The sequence below is a fragment of the Linepithema humile genome, chromosome 7 (genome assembly GCF_040581485.1).
Source record: "Linepithema humile isolate Giens D197 chromosome 7, Lhum_UNIL_v1.0, whole genome shotgun sequence".
NCBI lineage: Eukaryota > Metazoa > Arthropoda > Insecta > Hymenoptera > Formicidae > Linepithema > Linepithema humile.
Window position 1 is genome coordinate 10096456 of NC_090134.1, and position 22885 is coordinate 10119340.

The 22885-nt window shown below is 37.1% G+C and overlaps 1 protein-coding gene across 3 annotated transcripts in view; it reads left to right on the plus strand.

Annotated features, from left to right (window-relative positions):
- Nucleotides 1-22885, plus strand: part of beta4GalNAcTA (beta1,4-N-acetylgalactosaminyltransferase A) — a 101570-nt gene that overhangs the window by 50674 nt on the left and 28011 nt on the right. For all 3 annotated transcript variants that reach the window (XM_012363569.2, XM_067359117.1, XM_012363568.2), the window contains one exon: nucleotides 21658-22090. In XM_012363569.2, coding sequence (XP_012218992.1) covers nucleotides 21930-22090 — 161 coding nt within the window. In that variant the 5' untranslated portion in view covers nucleotides 21658-21929. The remainder of the gene's footprint in view (nucleotides 1-21657; nucleotides 22091-22885) is intronic.

Here is a 22885-nt window from a genome sequence, read left to right on the forward strand (position 1 = left end):
TTTTAATATTTAACAAGAATCGCGATGATGAAATTAATAATTAAATATTAAATCGGAGATAATAAGCTAAAATCTTCTTGAATTAATTGAAGAAAAATATAAGATTTTCTTATTCAATTATATTATGGAAATTTAGTTGAGGAGTCTAGAACGTTTTTGACCGCTTATGACTTGGAAACTGCGCGAAACCGAGAGTTTAACTTTCAACTGTAAAGTTTCCAATACGGAGAAATTGATTTTAAATTAATCAATCCTGTCTAAACTTACCGGCGGGAGGGGAAAGCGGGAAGGGCGAGTCCCGGGACGCCCTGTATAGAATTCATTGCCGTGATCGATCCGCGTAAATCTCACGACTAATAATAGATGATAGCGTGGGCTGTCGCGGCCGACATTAATCATCGGAAATGGCTAGTAAGCCAGCAAAGTCGGGTGCAAAAAAGAGCGGCCGATGACAGCTCGCGCACGCGATGCTTTTGTTCGCGGAAGGCTTTCAAGACTTTCCTTGCCGAATGCTTTCTGCGTCACGCTTGATTGTTTTACTTTTAATACTAACATGCGAAAGCCACTGAATATTCGAATGCCACGTCACAATGACGTCCAATATCAGTAGCGCGAACTCGCTCGAAGATCGGTAGAACGACGAAGATTTTATCTTCGCTCATCTCGTCGATAATCGAAGTGATCGAGACACTTTTTGCGCATTAGGTGACTTGAATGTAAATAATAGATGATAATTATACAAATATCAAAGGCGCTACATGTGTGTTGATGTATTCGAGCAGTCCGCCATATCTCCTAGCAGAGCTATTGTTACGAGTCGGTAATTCCGGAATTTTAATGAGAACAGCTGGAATCCCAGCAATTGTTTTCAGATCCCCGAAAACTTGCTAGTCATCAAGGATACTTTCGAGTAGTTTGTTAGCCAGAATTGATTTAGCTTCTTCTTTATATACATTCTGAATTTAGCGCAGCCGACCACCTTCAATTTAGTCGAAACAATGGAACTCGGGAGACCTTCTCAGATCAAACTCACGAATTTTCTCTAGCTTGAACGCGACTCGAGACAAGACCCCGGTAACGACCCCCGCAGGAAAAGGTTGTGCGCCATACTGCGAAGGATGTCGTGCATTTTAATTCGAAGCTTTTCAAATCTAGTCATGGCCTCGTCCTATCCGGTCCTGTCCTTCGGGAAAAAGATTACGAGACGAGTTCTGGCGCAGCACCCGAATATTTGAACGCACAAGTTTGCTAAAAAGGTCGGGAATAATTGAGTTCTGGGAAAAGTTTTGAGCAGACAGCGCAACTAATAATTTAAGAAGTTTTGTGAAAAATGCAATTCCCTTATTATTAGTTCAATTTTTGGCGACACGGGACAAATTTATCGCCGGCTCGCTAAAAATGTCGATATTCAGATAACCGACATTGCAAACATTTTATTTACCGGCATCTTTATTTACGCTCAACGCGTTCTCAATTTCTATATTAATGCGAAATCTCGAAATAAGTCGATTACATTCTTTTAGCTTCCTCCTTAAAACGTGACACTTCTTTTTCTCGCTGCGGCCGTCTATTTTGCCTTCCCTTTACGCCGTCCATCCCCTTAATACATTCTACTTCAACCCCTTAAGCTTAATTCCTCCGCGGGATTTGCTCTGAAACGTACGGTACTTTCCGCTTCCGGCGTTCGTTCTAATTTCGACCCCCTCGAACTTCTCGCCCTCTCGTTCCCTTTGTCTCTTTTTTTTTTTCTTCCATCTTGGTCCTCTATTTCGCTCCGCGTATTCTTCGGAAAAGTTTTTCGCGCCGACGGTGTTTAATCTCTGCGAACGGGAAAAGCTCTCGAAAAGAGAGAATTCTTTCCCCCTCGCCTCCCCCACTCTTCCCTTCCTCGCGAGCTCTTATCGAGGCACGGTGCGAAAATAGCTGCCTTGCTTTGGCAAACGCCGAATTCGGCGGGGGGTTATCTTTTGCTCTTAGTAAACTTCTCTTTTTCCCTCTCTCTCTCTCTTTCTCTTGTTGTGTTTTTACGTGCCGCTCGTTGAAGTTAATTTTGCCAGATACGGCGATACGGCGGCACGGAGGAAATGAGCGAGATTCCCCGTTAACGTGCGCCTGATGTTAAATTTGCCAGTTAACGGTATTACTCAAACCCAATTACACCAGGCACACGATGTTAATTGGCGTTTGCAATTTAACGTCTACATTTGCGCCGATATTTTCCAACCAAATTTCAACATCATGATAACTTTTTATTCGCGAATTTTCGATGAAATTTCTTGCCTCTTATTAAATCGATTATTAAATCATTAAAGCTTCTGCAGCTTGTTTTGCAGCAACGAGTTATTCATTATTTAAATGTCTATTAATATTTACGCTTAACATTGTTTTGCACTGATATTTTTTAAGGGTGCAGTATAATGATATTGAAATTTTACAAGTTTTTTGTAAGCTGATTTCTCTAAATTGTAAAAATTTTTATATATAATTTTTGCCAAATCTCACTTTTTGGCTGTCTAATTGCTGACACTTTGACTGCAATATTTGCATTTATGCAGATAATGTTACGCGGTGTCTCAACTTTTATTCATGAATTTTATATGAAAAAATTTACATTATTATCATTTGTATTACTAAAGTTTTTACTGAATATATTTTCTTATTTAACTATTTTGCTAGCATTAGTTAAATGTCATATTTCTACGTTGATTGGCGTTTGTAATTTAATGTCTGCGTTTGCAAAAATATTTTCCAGCAGCGGCATAAAATGGAAAAATTGTCCCGCAAAAATTTTATTCATGAATTTTTGACTGTGAAAACTTACATTGTTGCAACGAATTCAAATTTTAAAATATTGTGCCGCGTGTTTTAGCTTCTCTAATTATTCGCTTATCTAATTATTTCAGCTATTTAGCAAGTCGAATTAATGAGAACGGAAAAATATTCGTGTATTTTCAAAAAATTTATCTTTTATGAGATGAAATATGGTAAAAATGATACTTCTACAATAATACAACGTAATATAATTGTGCAACAAAGAATATTAATAATAATGTAATGTAATAATGCATTTACGCATTTACTCAGTTATCTAATACGATATCGCGCATGAATTCTTTTTTATTTTTGTGACTTTTTTGTCTGCCTTGTTGTGCAATTAGCATGAGTATGGCGACATACGTATGACAAATATGAGTCCTTGTAACATATTTTTTATTCTATTATATCGATTCTCGCTTTTTCTACGACACAATTAATTCATGGTTCTTTAAATCGAGGTTACGCAATGCGCGGTTGAAACCAGTTTTTAGAAAGGAAGTCGAATCTCTCATAACGCGAAGTATAACGTATCGCGCGAACCGGTTTCCTTCTCGCACTGCTCACCAACCGGCATTTAATTGCCGTTAAATGCTCCCACGTTGTTTACCGGCTTAATTATACAAATGAGCTACATATACTTTCCGCTCGAGATACACAGTATTATTCAATCATTGAATTTACTCGGGAATAATTTCCAATAGCTATTTCGCAAAATAACTTTGCGCCTTTCAATCGGTTATTTCAGCAATTATATAAAATTCAAATAATCTTATTAAAATGATAGATTTCAGATTTTTCTCAATTAAAATTTACATTTAGTTTAATAGTCTTTAATTTCATTTTATATGTTATTTTAAGCATGGTATAAAGTTGAAATTTAATCTCATTAAAATATTAGATCTCAGTGTTTGATTTATTCTTGATGTTAGACGTCATATTGATATCATTCTATTCTTAATACATCAGTTAATATTTGCACTTAATCTCTTACATTTTTATATGTCTTGACATTTGATATGAGCTATTTTTAACATGAGAGGCAACCTTCTTAGTTTCATGAAAATAATCAAGAATTTCTCGGTATGTTATCGTGAAATCATTATGATTGGAGTCGTTTCATGCTATTGGAATTACGTCAGTATAATTGCATCAGGTATAATGATGGCCTGTTAACACTTGACGATAACTGCCGGAACATCGCTTTAATGCCTCAGATCACAAAAGACGTCCGGAAAGAGCCTGATGTAAAACTATCTATAAAGCAGACTCGATATCCGCGGATTATTGCCGCTAAAATAGAAATTATTCATGAATAGAATAATTTGGCTAATTTTATCACTGACCTTTTGTACGGTAACAAACTAAATTATTCTTTTTTGATATAAAAATGTCAGTTTTAAATGATAAAAGTTGAAATATGCGAATTGTGCCCTCAATATTTTGGATTTAATACTGTTTTCCGGTAAAATTTCGAACGAGATCACTACTTTTAAAGTGAGAATATAGTCATGGGTTATAAATTCTAAATTACGACTGTGGATTTAAAAAAGCAATTTTGTTCCGCAAGGCGTGAAATGTTACATCCACGAATTGAAACTTAGCATATTTGGAATAAATTTATTTTTGGCTGGTTATTGATTTAATTCACTTAAGACGTATTTTACTAATATAATTAGGATTCATTAAATTTATACACACTAAATTACATAAAATAACTTTTGAATGCTTTTTTATTTCAGTGAGATCAAATTTTATGCTACGTTTTTTTTAACTAAAACCGATAGCTTTAAATAGATGCAAGGATATTACAGTCATATTAATTATATATAGTTTTATTATCAAATCACTCAATTTCCGCTTGTATCGTTCATTATCAAATTCTATATAAACACACACATATATATATATATATACATGGCAATGGAAATAGAATGATCTCATCACTGAGTGATATTCAGGACTTATCTTTTGCGAATAACTTTTGCCAACCGTGGGAAGGTAGTAACAATTGAATTCGCGAACGCAAAGTTTGAACCTAGTGTTCGTGAGATATTTTTGAAATATTAAATTTATACGATCCCGGAGAGCCGTCAGCATCGCGGAGCTTTCATCGATGGTACGTTACGACCATCGAACGGTTATAGTTTTCGAAGTGCTTCTCACGAATCACATTTCGTTGCGCTTTATTCTTCGGGAGAGACGCGGCTCTTTCCGCACGATGCACTTTACCGTGGCTACATTTTCTCGCTTTGAGTTTGATAGTTTCCGAGCGTATCGAAATTCCAATTCCAATATATACCCAGAAAGACGCAGTACTTCCTGCTCTGGAATATTCAATTTTTACGTAAGATTAAATTAAATTGGACAAACTCTCTTCGGTTCTGATTAAAAAGTGACAAATTTTTGTATGGTATAGTTTTCCTAATTAAAAATATTATGCATATTTAAAAAAATATTTAATAATTTTAAACCGCTCTTACAATTATTGTATATCTTAATTTATAATACGTGCAACTTTTAAGTGATTTCTTTATCTTCAGTTTTCCAAGCTTCTCCTTATTTCCAACCGCTGAAATTGTTAAGTTTTCTTTAGACGTCGATGCTCTTTCAGATAACGTGCAGTTTGTTCATTTGCGAGGTAAATGAATGCTCTTCAGTTGAGTTCATGCACGGCGCTGTTCTCTTTACAGCTTGTTGTTTCGACTCGCATTCGATCATCGTCTCGCAAACCTCTGAATGGAATGCCTTCTAACAGCTGGCTTCCATTCATTCGAACGCGCCTCGCCGACCGATTCGTGAATGAACGGTCGATGCACGCTCGAATGTATCTCAATGTTCGCGATTATTGCTCCACGTTGTGCTTTCTCGTGTTCGTAGAAATGCTAGAAGACCCGCTAGTGTGCCAAATATATTTCAGGCACGAAATAAAGCAAGACTGTTTCCCGTAATAGATCGCCATCGCTTACTATAAAAGCGCGCGATCAATTTGTTCGAACTAAATCTAGGCATTGAGTAATTTACGAAACAATTCAATTGATTCAAACGATTCAATTACTTGACAATTAGTTATTTTAAATAATTAGCATAATTTTACAATTATTAATTTTTTTTACGCATCTAAAATCACGCATTAACAGAATTTTTAATATATTGGATTGAATATAAAAAAACAATCGTATATATATATAAAGAAAATGTACGTTTAAAAAACTCGATGCGCAATTTTAACTCGAGGACACGCGAATTATTTTAATCGTAGTCGAATTCGTCGACGAGCATTAGATATTTTTGTTTGGCAGAGAGAGAAAAATGGTCGTGCGATATTCGCCGGAGAAATGAAAAGACCACTGCTCGAGATCGAAGAAAATAAGAAGTCGCTCTGGTGGCTGCCGGGACCATATTTTATGTTCCCATTGTGTACTCCTTTGAGATCGATTGTATTGGTTATTAAGCTTTGGCATGCGCGCCGATATTGAGCGAAGCAATCCAGGAAAATCGATTCGCAAGGAAAATCACGGCTATTGTTCTCGAGTCCGCCAGCGCGCGTTGCTCACTTAACGAACTCTTCAATTATGCGGTAGACCGATCTCGTTAATGAAGAGATCTCGATGCCGTCGCGTTGGACATTTCGATTGAATATCTCGATGCACAGGGACCAGTCATGGCTGCGCGTATTATACACACACACACACGCACACACAGTCAGAAGGGTAGTTTCGATTCAGATGACGTTGTCATTTCGCTGCGAGCACCGCCAGACATCCACGATTATCACACTGTTTAATGATATCGGAAATTCGTCAGGAAGTGAAATGCATGTAACTGGCATTGTGCATTAAACCTAGATTCTCTGTACGTGACGCGTAATGATTATATACACGCGTAATGACGGGTATATTTTTTTTTTAGAAAGGATAATTAATTTTCAAAATTAAAACTGAGATTTGTTCTATCGATTTTTGACAATTGTATTTTTTCAACTAAAAAAACTAAACGAGAAGATTGCTTCTAAATTTGAAAGAGCGATTAATTTGTCCGACGGACTAAGTATTTTCACTTGTTAAACGAGCAAGGAGTACGCGGACCGTTATTCTGATTACAAACTCGAATCTAGATCGAATTACATTGGAATTAATCCGAGAGTAGACTCTGGACTTCGCACGGATGATACGTTTACATTCGACGGTGCCGCATGAAGCTAAATCTTGCGAGTCGGAACGCAAGGCAAACCATTAAGCGGTGCGCGTGTATTGACAGCGGTTGGGAACAGTGTTGAAACGTTTGGCGAGACACTCGAGCCAACGAAACGTTATGGAAGTTCCGGCAGCTTCGCGCTGCAACATCCTCCAACTTGGCGATTACTTCGCTGCTGATGCGGAAACACTTGGTAACTTCTAGAGTTAGATAGGCTCTGGCGTTTGTGACATTCGGGCGTGCTGCTTAGTCGTTCGCTACACCCCGAAACAAGATAGTCCGTTTCCCTATCTTTCTCCTCTTCAGTCTCGGAATACGACTCAAGGAGATAATCGTCCGGCATGCGTGCGTGAGTCAGCACAGTGGAGTAGGACGTAACAACCGGTTTGAAAGACTCTCTATGATACTAAAGGAAGGTCTTCGAACCTTGAAGAGTGGCGTAAATCAGTTTTTTAAAGAGCAGAATAAGTATTTCAAGCTATTTAAGCGTATTGTGTGGAAAATCGATGCGCATATTTATAGAGGATAACTATTGAACAGCCTTTCCTGTCAAGGAAAAATGCGTAACGCATATTTAAGATTCTACACATATTTGAAACTTTGATAGTTTACTCCGTATCTTTTTCGAAATATAGCATCGGAATGTCTACCTGTAAAGACTTGAAAAAGGAAATCTCAGAAAACTTCTTTTTACTTGGAAAAACTAAGGAATTCTCGGGGAATTTTATCGGGAGTCGCGAAATTTTTGCTGAACATGTCTTACCGAGAATTTTCCTTTTATTTTGCCGTTGGTCAATTAATCCTTTATTTTTTTTTCAATATTTTTAAAATTTAATACTTGATATTTGAATGTGAACAAATATTAAAAAATTTATATAGTAAATAAATTCAATCCAAACTTATATTTTAAAAGAGCGCTGTACTTTTGCTCGGAAATTTGATTAAAAATCTATGAGAAATAAAAAAATTCAGGAAATTTTTTCCAAGATTTGAATAGACACTCCGAACATTCTTTCGAACTATTCGTTGCTCCGTCTCTTTTTCTGCTCTTCCTTATCTTTTTCCTTCCTCATTCGATTGCTAGAATCGATGAGGAACCAGGTTGACATTACGTTACGAATCGGGTTACGCGTAACACGACACGAAGACAAAAGGACGAACGAGATCTATTTGTTCATGAACGGCGGCGGCCGTTCTTGTAAAGCCTGTCAGAAAGCACCACGTCATTCCGCTTGAATCAGTCATCCCCGTAAACTGTCCAACCTCCAGCAGAGCGAGTTCCGCCGCGGAGCGCACGTTCATCGTGACTAAGACCGTGCTGTAAATTACTTCGACACCAACTTTGGCCCCGTCACCGAGAAAACCCGCGATAGTTAACGGCTCTAGACAACCAAGAACATCGCCCCGCTATTAACCTCCGGCACCTCCCGTCGTTCATAGTTATTAAACTATAACATATCACACTAAACATAGATGACTATAGACCGCAAAACAATATATATATTAAAGGAGGTAAATTAAAATATCGGATAGATTGAGAAAAAATTTAGATACGACGATTGACAGTATAAAAAAAAATAAAGCATTTAAATTTAAAATAAATTCCAGACACACGCGACAATGCAAAGCTTCGATTAAGTTTCAATAATTTTGATTAAAAATATACTTTGTGCAATGCTGAAAATTCACAAGTCGCGCAAAACGATGTGACTCTGACATATACGTCGAGGAAAAATTCGTCTGGCGAATTGACCGGCGAATGCGCTTTCGAAGTTTGACGCAAATCTCGGCGAAATATTCTATATAAAGCTCTCTCCGTGCATGCTATTTAGGACAACAATAAAAATCGTTTCCGGTCGATATACCGCATTTTGACACGTGCGCTTCGCTCTTTCTCCGATTTCCGAGTCTCTCGAGAGGCATGTGTTGTGCACTGTGTTATGTTGTACATACAGGGTGTCCGTAAATATTAATGCAGCGCAACAAAATTGTGAAAAATGATTAAATAAAATGAGTAACATTTTTTCGCTAGAGCGGCAGGTCAATCGCGTAGTCTTTGAATTTCTTCATTGCGCAAATACAATTTCTTAAAATTCACAAATTATTAATGAAAGAAACATAGCACGTAGAATATTTTTAGTTCTTCATTTAGATTTATATAGCGTTACAATTTCTTCTATTTCTGACAGTCAAACAATCTTCGTCAACAATTTTCACGATAATAGATTAAGTTAGAATTATATAGGAAAACTAAAAATGTGTGCGTATCAAAAAATACTGCTCATGTTTCTTCGATACATGAAACATTTTATTTTTAAAATAAGAGATCAGAAATATTAAGAAGAAAATATAAATCACGCGATCGTGCTGCAAAATTATAATTCCGCTTAAAGATAATAGCTTCAATGGAAGGAAACATTATTTAAGCAGGATATCGCTGGTCCGAGCTTTACATATTATTGTGCATGTTAATTGGAGCGTTTCGTGTCTCAAGTGCACGCGATTTGTCTGCAATTTGTTCTGATTCATTGCACGCCATGTCAAGGTTTCTTCCTCACGGAAATCTTTGTATTTTCAGTGAGAAAACCGCGGTAGCGCCCGCATGCAGTTCCCGAGTTCCCACAACTTCTCTCTACCTGTTTTCGTACTTTTGCGCAAAAATTCTCGATTTTCTTTTAATGTGGATCTCATACATGAATTGCGGAGAGAGAGATTTTTCTGTGATCTAGAAATCGAGGTATTCGTGAGAAAGACACATGGAATCCCATGTTCAATACGATGTGTCATTAAAGGGAGAGAGAGAGAGAGATAGAAACTGTGAAAAATCAGAGAGAGGGAAAGGAGTCTGCTGGCATAAGGAGTAGTTGATGCCATGGTCGCCATGACGATGGTTATCGATCCTCGAGTCCCTTGTATCCTCTGCTTTCCTTCTCATTCTTTTCTGCCCTGTTCGCTCTCATTTTTACGCTTCTTCCGCCTGTTTCTGCTCTGCTTCTTCCGCTTTTACTTATTTTCATCCTTTACATTCCTCTTCATTCTAACTTGATCTGTTTCTTCACCATGAAACATTTTCTTTTCTCTTCGCAAAAGTTTACATGTCTCGAAATTTATTGCAAAAAAAAAAAAGAAAAAATGCATAGTTTTTATTTCACTATTATAACTTTTGCGAAATGAAAGATTTGCGACACGCTCTTTCAATATTTTTCATTATCCGTGACGTATATTTTACTGCCTGGAGATCTGTATCTCGGATATTAATTTATATGGCGTTGTCTAGTACATTTTAATCGACGAACGTATGGATCAGCTTTGCAAATGGCGATGTTGAAGATCGATGACGAGAATATAGAGACCGATGAACGACGACCGCCATTGAAATCAATAGTTTGCACAGGGAGCATAGGGCTACAAGGCAAAACAGCATCGTGGTATATAACGCGCACGGTGTGCTCTAATATATCAAACGAGCCAGCGACCAATCGGGCGAATAGTGTGCGATGGCACCAGAGTGGCAAACACCGAAAGCCGAATTCGCGCGATTCGACGAGAGATACCGGAGACCCGGAATTATCGGCGAACGCTATTCCCAATCTCGGATATATAAATCACGTGTGTCGTACACCCGGTAGAGCGAACTCGCCGCTAGCCGACCGTACCTTTTTTTCGTTCATTCGTTCGGATATCAAGCGCTTCGTTTTTCATTGTTTTTGAACAACGTCACAGCTTCGTCGGCGGAACACGTGTTGCGAGCGCTTTACAGTTTTACGAGACACCCGGGACATTTTTCTCGCTCGTCTAATGTCTTTTTTAGCCCCGAAAAGGTTGGCGTGTCTGTCGGAGAAACTATCTGAATATCACGTTCTTTTTACAAAGATGTATATATGATAATAATGAAAAAGAGAAGAGTAAGAAAATATAATTCCAGACATTTTGGTGCTATAATTTTTCGCGAATTATTTTAATATAAAATATTTTAGTAACTAAACTAACAAATTTCATTAAATATTTTTTGAACATATATTATGTAAAATCATAATGAAAAAAAAATAAAAGAATAATTAATACAATAAAAATATATCAAATATGTAATTCGAAAATAATTAGTAAAAAATACTCAAATTTTGTTAAAATAAAAAGATATTTTTTGAAGAAACATTTTCTGACATTTTTATTAGCTTAAAATTATTCTAGAAATTTTCTTCTGAGAAACGAACGTGATATAATAATAATATAATCTATTATAATCTATTATTATAATCTATTATAATAATGAGATAAGAGCAAAAAACACCATTAATAATATTACAAGCATAAAAAATATTGTATCTTTAAAGATCAATTTATATTAAAATTGCGGACCCTTTAATGTTGGCACTAATTAAATTTGCCATCAAACTTCCTAAGCAAAGATCGAAGGCAACTTCGCTGAACAATTTGTCGTTAAGCAGGAAGTACGACGACAACGGCACACCCCGTGCAATTTTCCACGTGCGCTTTTACGGGGACAATGTATAAAAGCCCTAAAGTATTTTTTCTTTGTCGAATAAATCAACGCTGCGGGAGGAAGGATCGCCGCAAACGTTAGAGTGGCAGTTTTGTGAAAATTGCGCTCGAGCATTCGTGGGAGGCTGCGATGTGGCGTGAGAGAGAAAAAAGATCACGTTGCAAATTTCCATGTGAATGCCTATAAAAATTCCTTCCGGTATTAAAAGCGCTCGAAAAAAGATGGTGCACACATTTCCATAAGAGGATAGATCGTCAGCGTGCCTTCTAAACGGAGCATCCGCCGAATAGCGATTTTACTCACATGGAAATTTATATACCGAGAGATGCTCGATAAAGACACTATATATCATTGCAAAATAAAAAATATTTGTTTACTTATAAATAAATTGTTTAACTATTAATGAATCGTAAATAAACAGTAGACTGATTTAAACCTTTGTGAAAATATTTACTTATAGAAATTAACTCTCTCTTACACACAAATTTGTTTCGACAAAATTATTTATTTTATTATTTTAATATATTTATTTATATAAATTATAAAATTATATAAATTTGTATAAATTATATATTAAGGTCTTTATCAATTTTCGTAGAGGAAAAATTTGATTCGAATATATTTTCTCGTAATATTGCGATATTCTATTTATTCCTTTTTCAAACATTCTCAATAAATTAATATGGCATTTCATTTATTCTTATTGCAAGAAATGTATTTTTCCTCAGTATTATAGAGACATATTCAATTGATAAAGTGCCTATTCAAATTCTTGCACATGGCTTTGCCAAGCTGAACACAATGACAGAAATTGATTGACTCATTTAAAGCAACCGAGATATTTTGAATTGGTTTGCGTTTTAATCAAGGCTATTGCGATTCGTCGGTATTAATGTTTCTTTCATTAAATCTTGCGCACCGTTTATTGATTTATCGAATTACTTGTCGTCCAAAAAGCGTTAACCATCACAATTTGACGAAATTTCGATCGTTTTTTATCAATTTAATTATTATTTTGCATAACTGGAAAAAAGTACGAATTGAAATGTTTGTTGATGAATCGTTTTTGTAATTATTTTAATGTACAAATAATTGATTGTTTTTTTAAGAATGTTTTTATATAGTAATAAAAACCTAAAATTTTATTCTCACATAAAATACAAAAATTTTTTTAAATTTTAAGTGAATTATCGAATATTTTATTTTTACTTATTGATCGAAAAATGATTAAAATATGGCACAAATTGTATTGAACTTTTTTTTAATTTAATTTAATTCTTAATAGATCAGAGAACTGTGCATTTTTAGCTTAATATTTTGCAAAATATATATTATAAATATATATTACAAAATATATATTATAAACTTTAAATAGCATTGTGTATATTTTTACTCATAAAAATAAGATATTGGATTATCTGTGTCCATTAAAGCGATATCGAGTTTATATTCGATCTTCGAGAGGCAGAACGAATTTATAAAGAGATTAAAAGGCTGCTTACGTAAGAGCCACACCTCTACTATCTGTTTAATAGCGTACATCTCATAATACTTTCTCCATTCCTGATAGTATTACAGCTCGCAGCTCGCAATTCCAACGCAATAAATAGATCGAATTACATATTGCATTTTTTTCTTTTTCTGCTTCATTTTTCAGACGAAATTTTTGTAGCACGTTCTTGGTGAATTTTAAAAATTAAAAAAAAAAAACATATTTTTTATTCGCAAAAAGTACATTGCTTCTGGCACAATCAAGCAATTATAAACGCTACCGTAGAAATGCAATATACTAACGATAGAAAATTTCATCCGATTCAATGAAAAACTGATATCTATGTGGCTTCCAAAATTTGTTTATATTTCTCTTTGCTAACTTCTAGAATTTTGATGAATCAAGAGTATTTTATAAACCAAAATTCCACGCAAGTTTCATGAGATTCGCACAGCGTACGAGTGAGCGATGAATATGCATGTTGACGGACACTAATTGGCACAGAAAATGTCAATTCACGCGGTGGCTTTTATGCAGAAAATAATGAATATGTCACATTGCAAATAAATCGAAAGCAATTTTCACAATTTAACGGTTAGTCGACTTAATGAATAATGATAACTGTATTTTTTAAGGTGACAAGCTGAACCAAATATCACATCAAACGAAATTATTTAATTTTATCCAGTAGATAGCCATATCTACGATGATAAAGAATGATTACTTCTTTTTCATGATTGCATTGAGATTATTGAGATTATTGCTCAATTGTTTTTGATTATCGCATTTTTGCAATATTACATACAATTAATTGTCACATATTTTTATAAATAATATTCTTTTCAATTTTTATGTCTAGAAATAGATATTTCAGGTATTCTGGTTTATTTCGGTTGCTGATTCTAATATTTAATGGACCACAGTATATCTACTACATGTTTTATTATGATTTGAGACCTATATTGCGTATTTTGAAGAGTATTACAGAAATAGCACAGCGTTCAGCAGCATGATAGAATGATGTACGAGCCACTTATTTTGGAAAGAGCGTAACTTCAGTCTTCGAAACATAAATTTTTATGAGATCCGGATATAAATCACATGCGCCATATTGAGTTCAGAAAGATTGATTGAACCGAACTTGTGTCTGCAAACTAACTTCTAAATTTATCGTAATTGTCGTGAAAAACTAATGTAAGATTCATACTTAACTCCATTATCCTTATCTTACTTCTAATTCGTAAATTAAAAATTTTTGTCTCCAATTCTTTTCAATCAAGACCAGCTATTTCTCGTTTCGCCGAAATATCTCGGTATTGATTTTATATAATTTATAGATAATAGTATTATCTATCGCAATTGCAAAACGGCGTGCTCACTCAAAGGCGCCCTTTGCAACCGCAAATATCATTAACGAAGCAGTATTGTTGGGGTGATTCTCAACTGCTCGATTAACTTATAACTACAATAATCAAATCGCGTACTATCAACGAGGCGGCGATGTAATGTAACGACGACGTTAACGCAATTACTGCGTCCTCCGACGAGACGTTCGTGCTGCGCTGGCGAACCGTAGGAAGGACTATCAGAAGTTACGCTATAGGGGCAATTGACGTAACGAAATTACGCCAACTAAGCTACCGGGATAATAGTAGGAAGTCCTCTTTATAGTCACTGATAAGTCGCTAAATTACCCGCGTGTTCCTTCACGATACTACCGTTCTTACCGTTCGTGCGGTGTACTTAAGGATAATGTACGCGTGAATTTTCGCTGTCTGCTCCAGTTCTTCTGTCTTTTCGAATCGCGATACACAACCGAGGCAAATAATCCAGCAATTAATTTTATATTCGAATAAAGAATCTAATATAGTGCACAACTTGATGAGTGGCCTCAATTTTTCAAATTGTCATGATTAATAATTATAGAGAACATTTTCATTATAAATACGAATTAATCACATTTATATTGAATATTGATATATAACATTTATGTGCATTGCAGAGTTTCATTTATTATCACAATGAATAAAATCAGGAACTTTTACGGAAATTTTCGTTATTAATAAATTTCAAGCTATTCGCTAAAATCGTTACGGAGAGAAATTTTTACCGAATGTGGAAATTATTTTGTGATGTATAAAAATTCGGAAATTTCATTATACGCAGTTCACTGTTGTGCCGAAAAGTTCGCGTATTATTTGTACTGTGTACATGTATCTTCCTAATATCAAATGTCCTTTTGCTCTTCGCGGCAGGGAAACAAACAAACTTAACGATAGACCTTGACCGCCGCGGATTCTTGGCGGATATTAACAAACATTCTCGCGCGTATCATGCTGCGCTCTCTTCCAATAAAGTCGGGCACACACGTTGTCCTGGTGCAGCTCTGGCTGCTGCATTGCGACGTACACACAAGAGTGCAGCCGCACTCGGCCTCGACAGAGCCGGGAATTCAGGGCAGATTGCGAGAGGAGTTGCTTTATCCTGCCTCCGGTTTGATCTCATTGAAATGGATATCTCTGGACACAAACAACGTGCCTAGGGCGCGCACCTCCCTGTCTTTCTCTCTCTCTCTCTCTCTCTACACGTGCACTCTTGTTTACCCGAAATTAATTATTAATTAATTATTAACGACATTTAGGTGGTGCATTAATTAAAACATTCTCAGTCCGCGATTTATTATCTTTAAAATTTCATATATTTTCACATATTTTCCGTTATTTAAACGTGCTGTTTGAAAATATCACGATACTCTTTAAAAACGGCGAAACTTCTCATCTTCTTTATGTCCTTCCGTCCACACAGTTTGTATATGTGCGCTCCTGCGCGCAGTATGCATCACACGAGGAGTGAATACGATAATATCCCTGTCCAAGGACTCTTCCCGGGCGGAAGAAGCGGGGCGCGATGTCCTCTTTGAATATTCCACCCACGCGGCGCAATCCACGCGATGACGATGCGGTCGATATGCATTCACGACGTGGAAATTATTCGACAGTCGTCTCGGGACTGCAAATCGGTGGCTGCGCCTATGAAAAAGTAGTCCGGTTTTGCCCCCAATAACACGTTCCGATCTAATGACGCGTAAATATATACCAAATGTACTGACTCTTGTTTGCTCATTAATTTAATGAGTTTTTACATTACAGCTCTTCTCGTTCTCGATTTTTATTTTTTTTTTAAATATCAAAATATCAATTTTGAACTGCAAGAATTATTTAACAGAGATCAAATATTGCAATGTTCAATGGCTTGTTATTTTTTATTTATAAAATTAATATCAGTTTTTTTTAAATCTGATATCAATTATATATTTATGAAAAATTATTCACTCAGTGAAACTGATTTGAATTGAAAGAATATTTTCTATTATTAATTGAAAATATATTTATCATTCGTAATAATTTATTTTATTATCGTATAGATTTATCCACAAAGATATAAAATAAAATAGGTTGTCTTAAAAAAAAAAAAAAGCTGCACCTCTCTGTATATCGATAAATTAAATTCCACATGTCTTCAGTGCAAGATTATGCTTGGCTAAATTTCCGCGCGACAAACTTCACAGGCGGAAGGAATTGAAACATCGCGGCTGATCCCGCGGGATGCATCCTGCAGGATATATGTCGCGCGGGTTGCCGTTGCACGTTGTTTTAGTGTTTTCCGCGGTTGCATGCAAAATAGGGTTGCGATTCACGCGCGGAATGCGAAACGACGATTACACGTGCGCGCGTGCTAATTCGCGGCCGATCGTTCTGTCACGAACAGTCCGCGTTGTGTGTACAGCCACTATTCCGTTAACAACATTTCCGCACTACAATGCAACTCCGTCAATTCAGAATGCAATTATCGTCGCCGTGCATTCTTCGCGCCGCACGGAAACTTTATTGCGGGTAAGTGCGTAAACGCTCGCGAGGCCGTGTTTTTAATTGAATAAACGTGTGCGACATGACGTTTAAACATAATAGTCGGAAACACGCGCGGAGATGGCTTCGGTCTAATAAAGATGGCAACACGCACTATTTATCATGTCACCCGCACGCTTTATCGTGTAGCGCCCTCGCTTTTGTCACACGCGGCTGTCGCGTACGACTGATGATCGCGTCGCTACCTCATTATCGTTTTGTTACGAGCCATTAGTTTGAAATTATTTCATTATTCGCGTTATCGTAGTCGACTTTTATCTCTATTATCTCAAAAAACTTTGCGTAGAAGTAATATTATAAGCGCAATTACCATTATAAAATTTACAATTTGATAAATTTGCGTAATATAATCTTGTGAAATAACGTGTATAATTTGACACGTTAAAAGTGAAATAATATGTTCGAAATTCAAGCTAACATGCGCAAACCACTTACCTACTGCGTAATTTCTAGACTGCGCAGTAAAATTGATCTTTCAATTAATTAATAGATTATATTTAGTAATCGCTTTGATGTTATGTTCCTCCGCTCTCCATCTGTTTTGATGGCAAACAATATTTCTGACGATACGTTGAACGTAACTTTGAAAATTTAGATCAGATAAACTTGCGATAAGCGCGGGAAACTTTGGGATATTGCTTGCCATTCCAACAACCTGACGTGACTTGATGCGACGCGTCGTCACGTGAGCAAAAAGAAAAGAGCGTATTTGACGCGCTGCGAGAAGGGTTCTGTTAAGTACACAGGGCGCCCTACACTGCCCTAAGGGTGGACGCAATATATTTCGGGGAAGTTATGACGAGTTAGGAATCTCGACAGACTGTGTCTGTAATCCCTCCATAACGGCCATTATGTAACAAGGGCTGCGATGGAAGATGGTACTTCCGGCACGAGGGCGGATGACTCTTCGTCGTCTTGCCCTCTCGAAACAGGTACTTGTTTTATCTCCAAGAGACGGGGACAAATGCGGAACGAACCGAGGGCCATCATTTGTCTCTCTTTCTCTCCGCGGTCGCGTATTTTACGGCGAGACGAATTGGCGACGTCGACGGGAAGGTTTCGTTCACTTAGAGAGTGAATCGTTTGCGACGAACGCGCATTTTATGAAGAAATGGGGTCGCGGTGACGGAAAGAGTGCACTCTTTGTCAAAACGAATCGTCCGCTCTGACAAACTGATGGTACATTCGACGCTCCTTTACGAACATCGATACTCGTTTAATATCGAAGCTTGAAGTGCGGATAGATGAAAATTGTATCGAGAGTGGAAGAAAATTTAGATTGTCGGACAAAAATTTCAATTGATTGGTATGCTTACAGAAATCGGTCGTATATCGTTTTCAATTTTCGTATGCTCGTAAATGCAATTCGGTGTATGCAAAAGTAATTGCGTTCATTCCATTTCTTACGCGCTTTAGAAAGTAATAAAACCGCGCCGACGGTTATCGACGATAAACCGTCACGAATTCCGTCGCTCGCGATTGCTCGGGAGCGGTGTTGGTTGCGTTTCCTCTGTAAACGCAATAAAAGCTGAAATAAAACTACTTCGACTGCTTTTAATAACCAGAGCAAGAAGAGGCAGTAATGGAAAAGCACGGCGCTAAAGTTATTCGAAGATTCAACATCGGGGATTGTTTCTTATTTTTACCTTCGCCTTCACTGCACATTTCAGAGAAAGGTATCGATCGCTTTTTCTTGCCAAATCACGTGCATTCATGAACCCTTCTCACGGAGGACAAAAAAGAGACACAAGAGACTTCTTGCGCATTAACTTGGTCGCGGAAAATACTAGGAAATCCTGACGACTGCCAAGCGAGAAAATCCGATAGCTTGGAAAGTGGAAAAGCCGCGGTTTTGCAACGGAGAAAATTCCCGATGTTTTTCATCCTGGGTGATGGAGCACCGCGTCACATTTCGCACCCTCGGGAAAAGAGGCTGTGACGTCACCGCTGTGACGTAGGGAAAGAAACATTGTTATCGAATAGAGTTGCTCGATCACGGTTTTCAATCTTAACTCTTAAAAATCATCAATGATGAATTTATTTAAAGTCCACTCTGCGATATAAACTTTATTTTTATCAAAATTAAATTGAATATCCAGTAAGGCAAAATGTTAACAACATTATCAGATTGATTTATCAATTTTGTAATGGAAAAAAATTTCAACATATTGACATTTGTTTGTAGTAAATATATATAATAAAAATAGGTGAAGAATCAGGCATTGTTGTTAAAAAATTTCTTTTGACCAGCTACATAAATTTTATTATAACTGTGCTCAGCGGAAATATTTCAATTTTCAATAAGAAATATCGTACATTTATTATTCGATGCTTTGTGCGTCGAATTCATAGTGACATTATTAACGATCATCAATTGGCGATATCTCGGCCTCGTACACCGAAATATATTTCTCGCATAATTTTTCCCCCGCGAAATGTCGCCGTCGGTCTCATTTTTCTGCAATAGCACGAGATCGTATCTTATCCCCTTTCATATTCGTGTCACTACAATATCCAAACGGCCCGTCGTCCAATTTCAAAGAGAAATCAGGGCGACTCGCGCGCTATATCGTACGCTAGAGTGGAGTTGGACGATAACGCGCGGATAGCTAGTAACAACAACTGGAGAGAGGACGACGGGGTGGGTTTGGAATTACGACTGTATATTAAACACGGGCGCCCGCGCGCATGTGGTATGAATAGATGGGAGAATACGGCCTACCGTAGCATTGTTTAACGTCGAAGCACGCGAAAGCCGAGGAGGAGACGCTGAAAGCAATATCTTGACTTTTTTCTTCTTATTGCGAGATATATGAATATTCGTCGTTCGTATGTGTTGACATAAAGAAGAAAAGAGTAAATTGTAATAAAGAATTGAAAGCAGGCGCCGCGGAAGTATTTTTCATCTGAGGGCAAAATTTATAAAGGGGATACTAATACATTCATAATATATGTATATAACATAATATATGTATGTAACTCCATTCAAACATCATATAATAGGCCACCCAGTGGATGCGAAAAATATGTACAGATTTTTTGCTCTAATTAACTTAATGCGCTTAATTTTCTTCGTTATATAGTGCACTTTAATTGAACGAGTAAATAGTAAAAAAAAAAAAAAAAGAAAAATAACTCATTTTTCCACCTTTCATGTAAATATTTGATGCTCAATATTTTCGGTCATGAAATACCTGAAGAAAAATTTTAGGGGGGCGTAGCCCTCTGGGTGGACGATCGCCCTCCCCCTCTCCGGTTTCGCGGCGCCTGATTGAAAGCGTGCACCGCGAGTGCAATATGCTGTATTTGAAAAAATAATGAAAAGGTGCATAGCGCGTAAAATTTCGTATTATATACGTAATAATAAAATGAATTAGTGAGCTTATTCATAAATTAATTCCTTTGCAAATTGTATATTTTAACCAGCCAAATCCAGTCAAGCATATATTTACAGTTGAAAATATCTTTTATATTTTATAGTTTACAGTTGGATTAACTTTATACTTTATTTAGGAAACATTTGATGGAGTTTTGTGTAGAAAATATAAAAGCTTACGGTTTACTTCATTGACTACTTTCAATCGGCGATGCAGTAAAGCGCGCGCGTTAGTTTAATCCTCTTTTGTTCCACTTTCCAATTCGTAGCCGTGTTTTTTTTTCTTTTTTTTCTTTTTTCTTTTTTCTTTTTTATTTCTCTTGCTTAGCCCTATCGAATTTAGCTTGCCAAATTGCACAATGCCGACGTAAAATCTGAATTTGCGCCGAAACTCATGCGTACGTTATAATTTATTTATGGTCTGAGAAATTTGCAAATTAATTAATCAACGAATTAATCAAACGATCAATATTCAATATGCGCTTGGGTCCAAAATCACGGCTAAATTGTGGACGGCAGGCGACGATAATGAAGGCCGATAATCACTTTTTAATGGAGGAGTTATTGCAATAAAGATTACGCGGAAACAATCGAGTGTGCTTCCATCACGAGCCGATAACCAGTTAATTAAATATTGCCGCTAAAGAAACATAACAATGAAACATTATGAATTCTCATTCCTTATTGCTTCGACTTCCAATGAATAAATCTCGCGAAATATTGAACTTTGAAAAATGGCTATTGCCTCGTTTACGTTATGAGCCATTATTCACGAGAATTGATTAACCGCACGGACTGATAATTCCCAATTACAGAGAATGCTTGTGTTTAGCATTTCCTGGAATTTTTTGCAATCGCATTTCGTGAGTTAATGTAATGCACGAAGCGGCTTGCATCACTGTTTGCTCGCTCGAGACGTTACGCGAATAACAATAAGGTGACCAATTCGTAATGAATTGCACAATGCGATTGAACAATAGCGACAAATTACAGAGTGCTGAAATTTTAACGATACAAATATGCTTTTGTAATAAATCAATGGTTGACGTGCAGATAGAATTTCATATAATAAATGTGAAAAATTCTGTTAATATTAACTATTGTTTACAATAACTCCACGCCGAAACGTGGAGTTATTGTAAACAATACGTTTGTAAAATAAAAAAACGGAGCAAGGTTAACCGGCTCTGGCTCTTGTGGCTTCAACTAAATCTTTAAATTATTGGACAATAAAAGAGCCGCGAATTCTGTTAAATTATTGATTATTAACTATTAATAATAATATTGGTTTTCTCATTGATCTCCGAAGAAAGAAATTGTCTGACCTCGACGAATGTTTTTGTTGCAGGCTTAATTATCTTCGTTGAAGGGGATTTGATGAGAGTCCGTAAGGGTGATGCTTTTGGCGAACGGAAATAAGAAGCCGCGGGCGCCCTTTTCTTCCTTCGTGCCCGTTAAGGGGGGTGGGGTAGAAGGACTGGGCGGCAGGATCGGTTCCTGGCCCGCGAGCAGTTGCGACTGCAGCTAAGGAAGCGGCCAGTGACGGGGAGCGCCTCGTGGTGCACGGCGGTGCTCCTCTAACGGCAGCTAGGGAAGGAGTTATGGTGTCTCGCGCATGCAATGACTGTGGCCGCCGCAGCCGTGGCACTGTGGCATCGCGCCCACCTTTACAAGGCACTCGCCTGCATCGTCCTCGCCCTGATCGCCGTCCAGTACCTGCTTAGCGGCGGCGTGCTCGATCGCCACTCCATCGAGACCATTTTCACGATCAACGCGACCAGGTGAGTGTTCGACTCCGTTGGCCAACTATTTCGCGCGTGATGTATTTAAATGTGTGACAATACCGGTTGTCGCACCTTTGAATAAATCGCGTGTTTCGACATTGGGATTAGACTTAAATTTTCTTTTAATTAGAAGCGTCAGACATTTAAGTTCTTAACGCTAAAATTAACATTAATGAAGTCTTGGACGTTGAGTTCGCAATAAATCTACATTCCACTTCTTCGACGAAATGTCAAGTGCCTTTTCTGATTTTATAGATATCTTTCGAAAGGTATTTTCGACGTACATCTCGGTTCGAGGAACTCGTAGAATTCATAGTTTAAGTTCCGCCCGGCGTGCCTTGTCCGCTGTGCACGCGCGTGCATTATCGCGACGGTGGGAGATGTACGCGTCCTCGTAACTCCGTGTTAATTGCGGGTGTCGGATTCCCGGCGTAATAATTGGTCGACTTGTCATTATTCATCGCCGACATTTCGCTCGCGAATCCACGGCGTTAGCGTATTGTGTAACGTCGCGGATTTACGAGCGGCGGAGTGCCGCTTCTGTGTTGTTGACATGAACTTTCTACGGACCAAGTTTTGCAGGAAATCTTGCGGAAGATTTCTCTTTCGCGATAATTAGATTGGATTTATGAACCAACGATATTATTACGCTGATAATAATTTTAGACGGATCATCTTGAAATAGTTTTCACATGACATTTTTTATTTCATATTTAATGACAGTATTTAGAGTTTATGACAAAATTATTTATTAGAAAATAATTTTAATGACGGAGGCTAATAATAATTTAA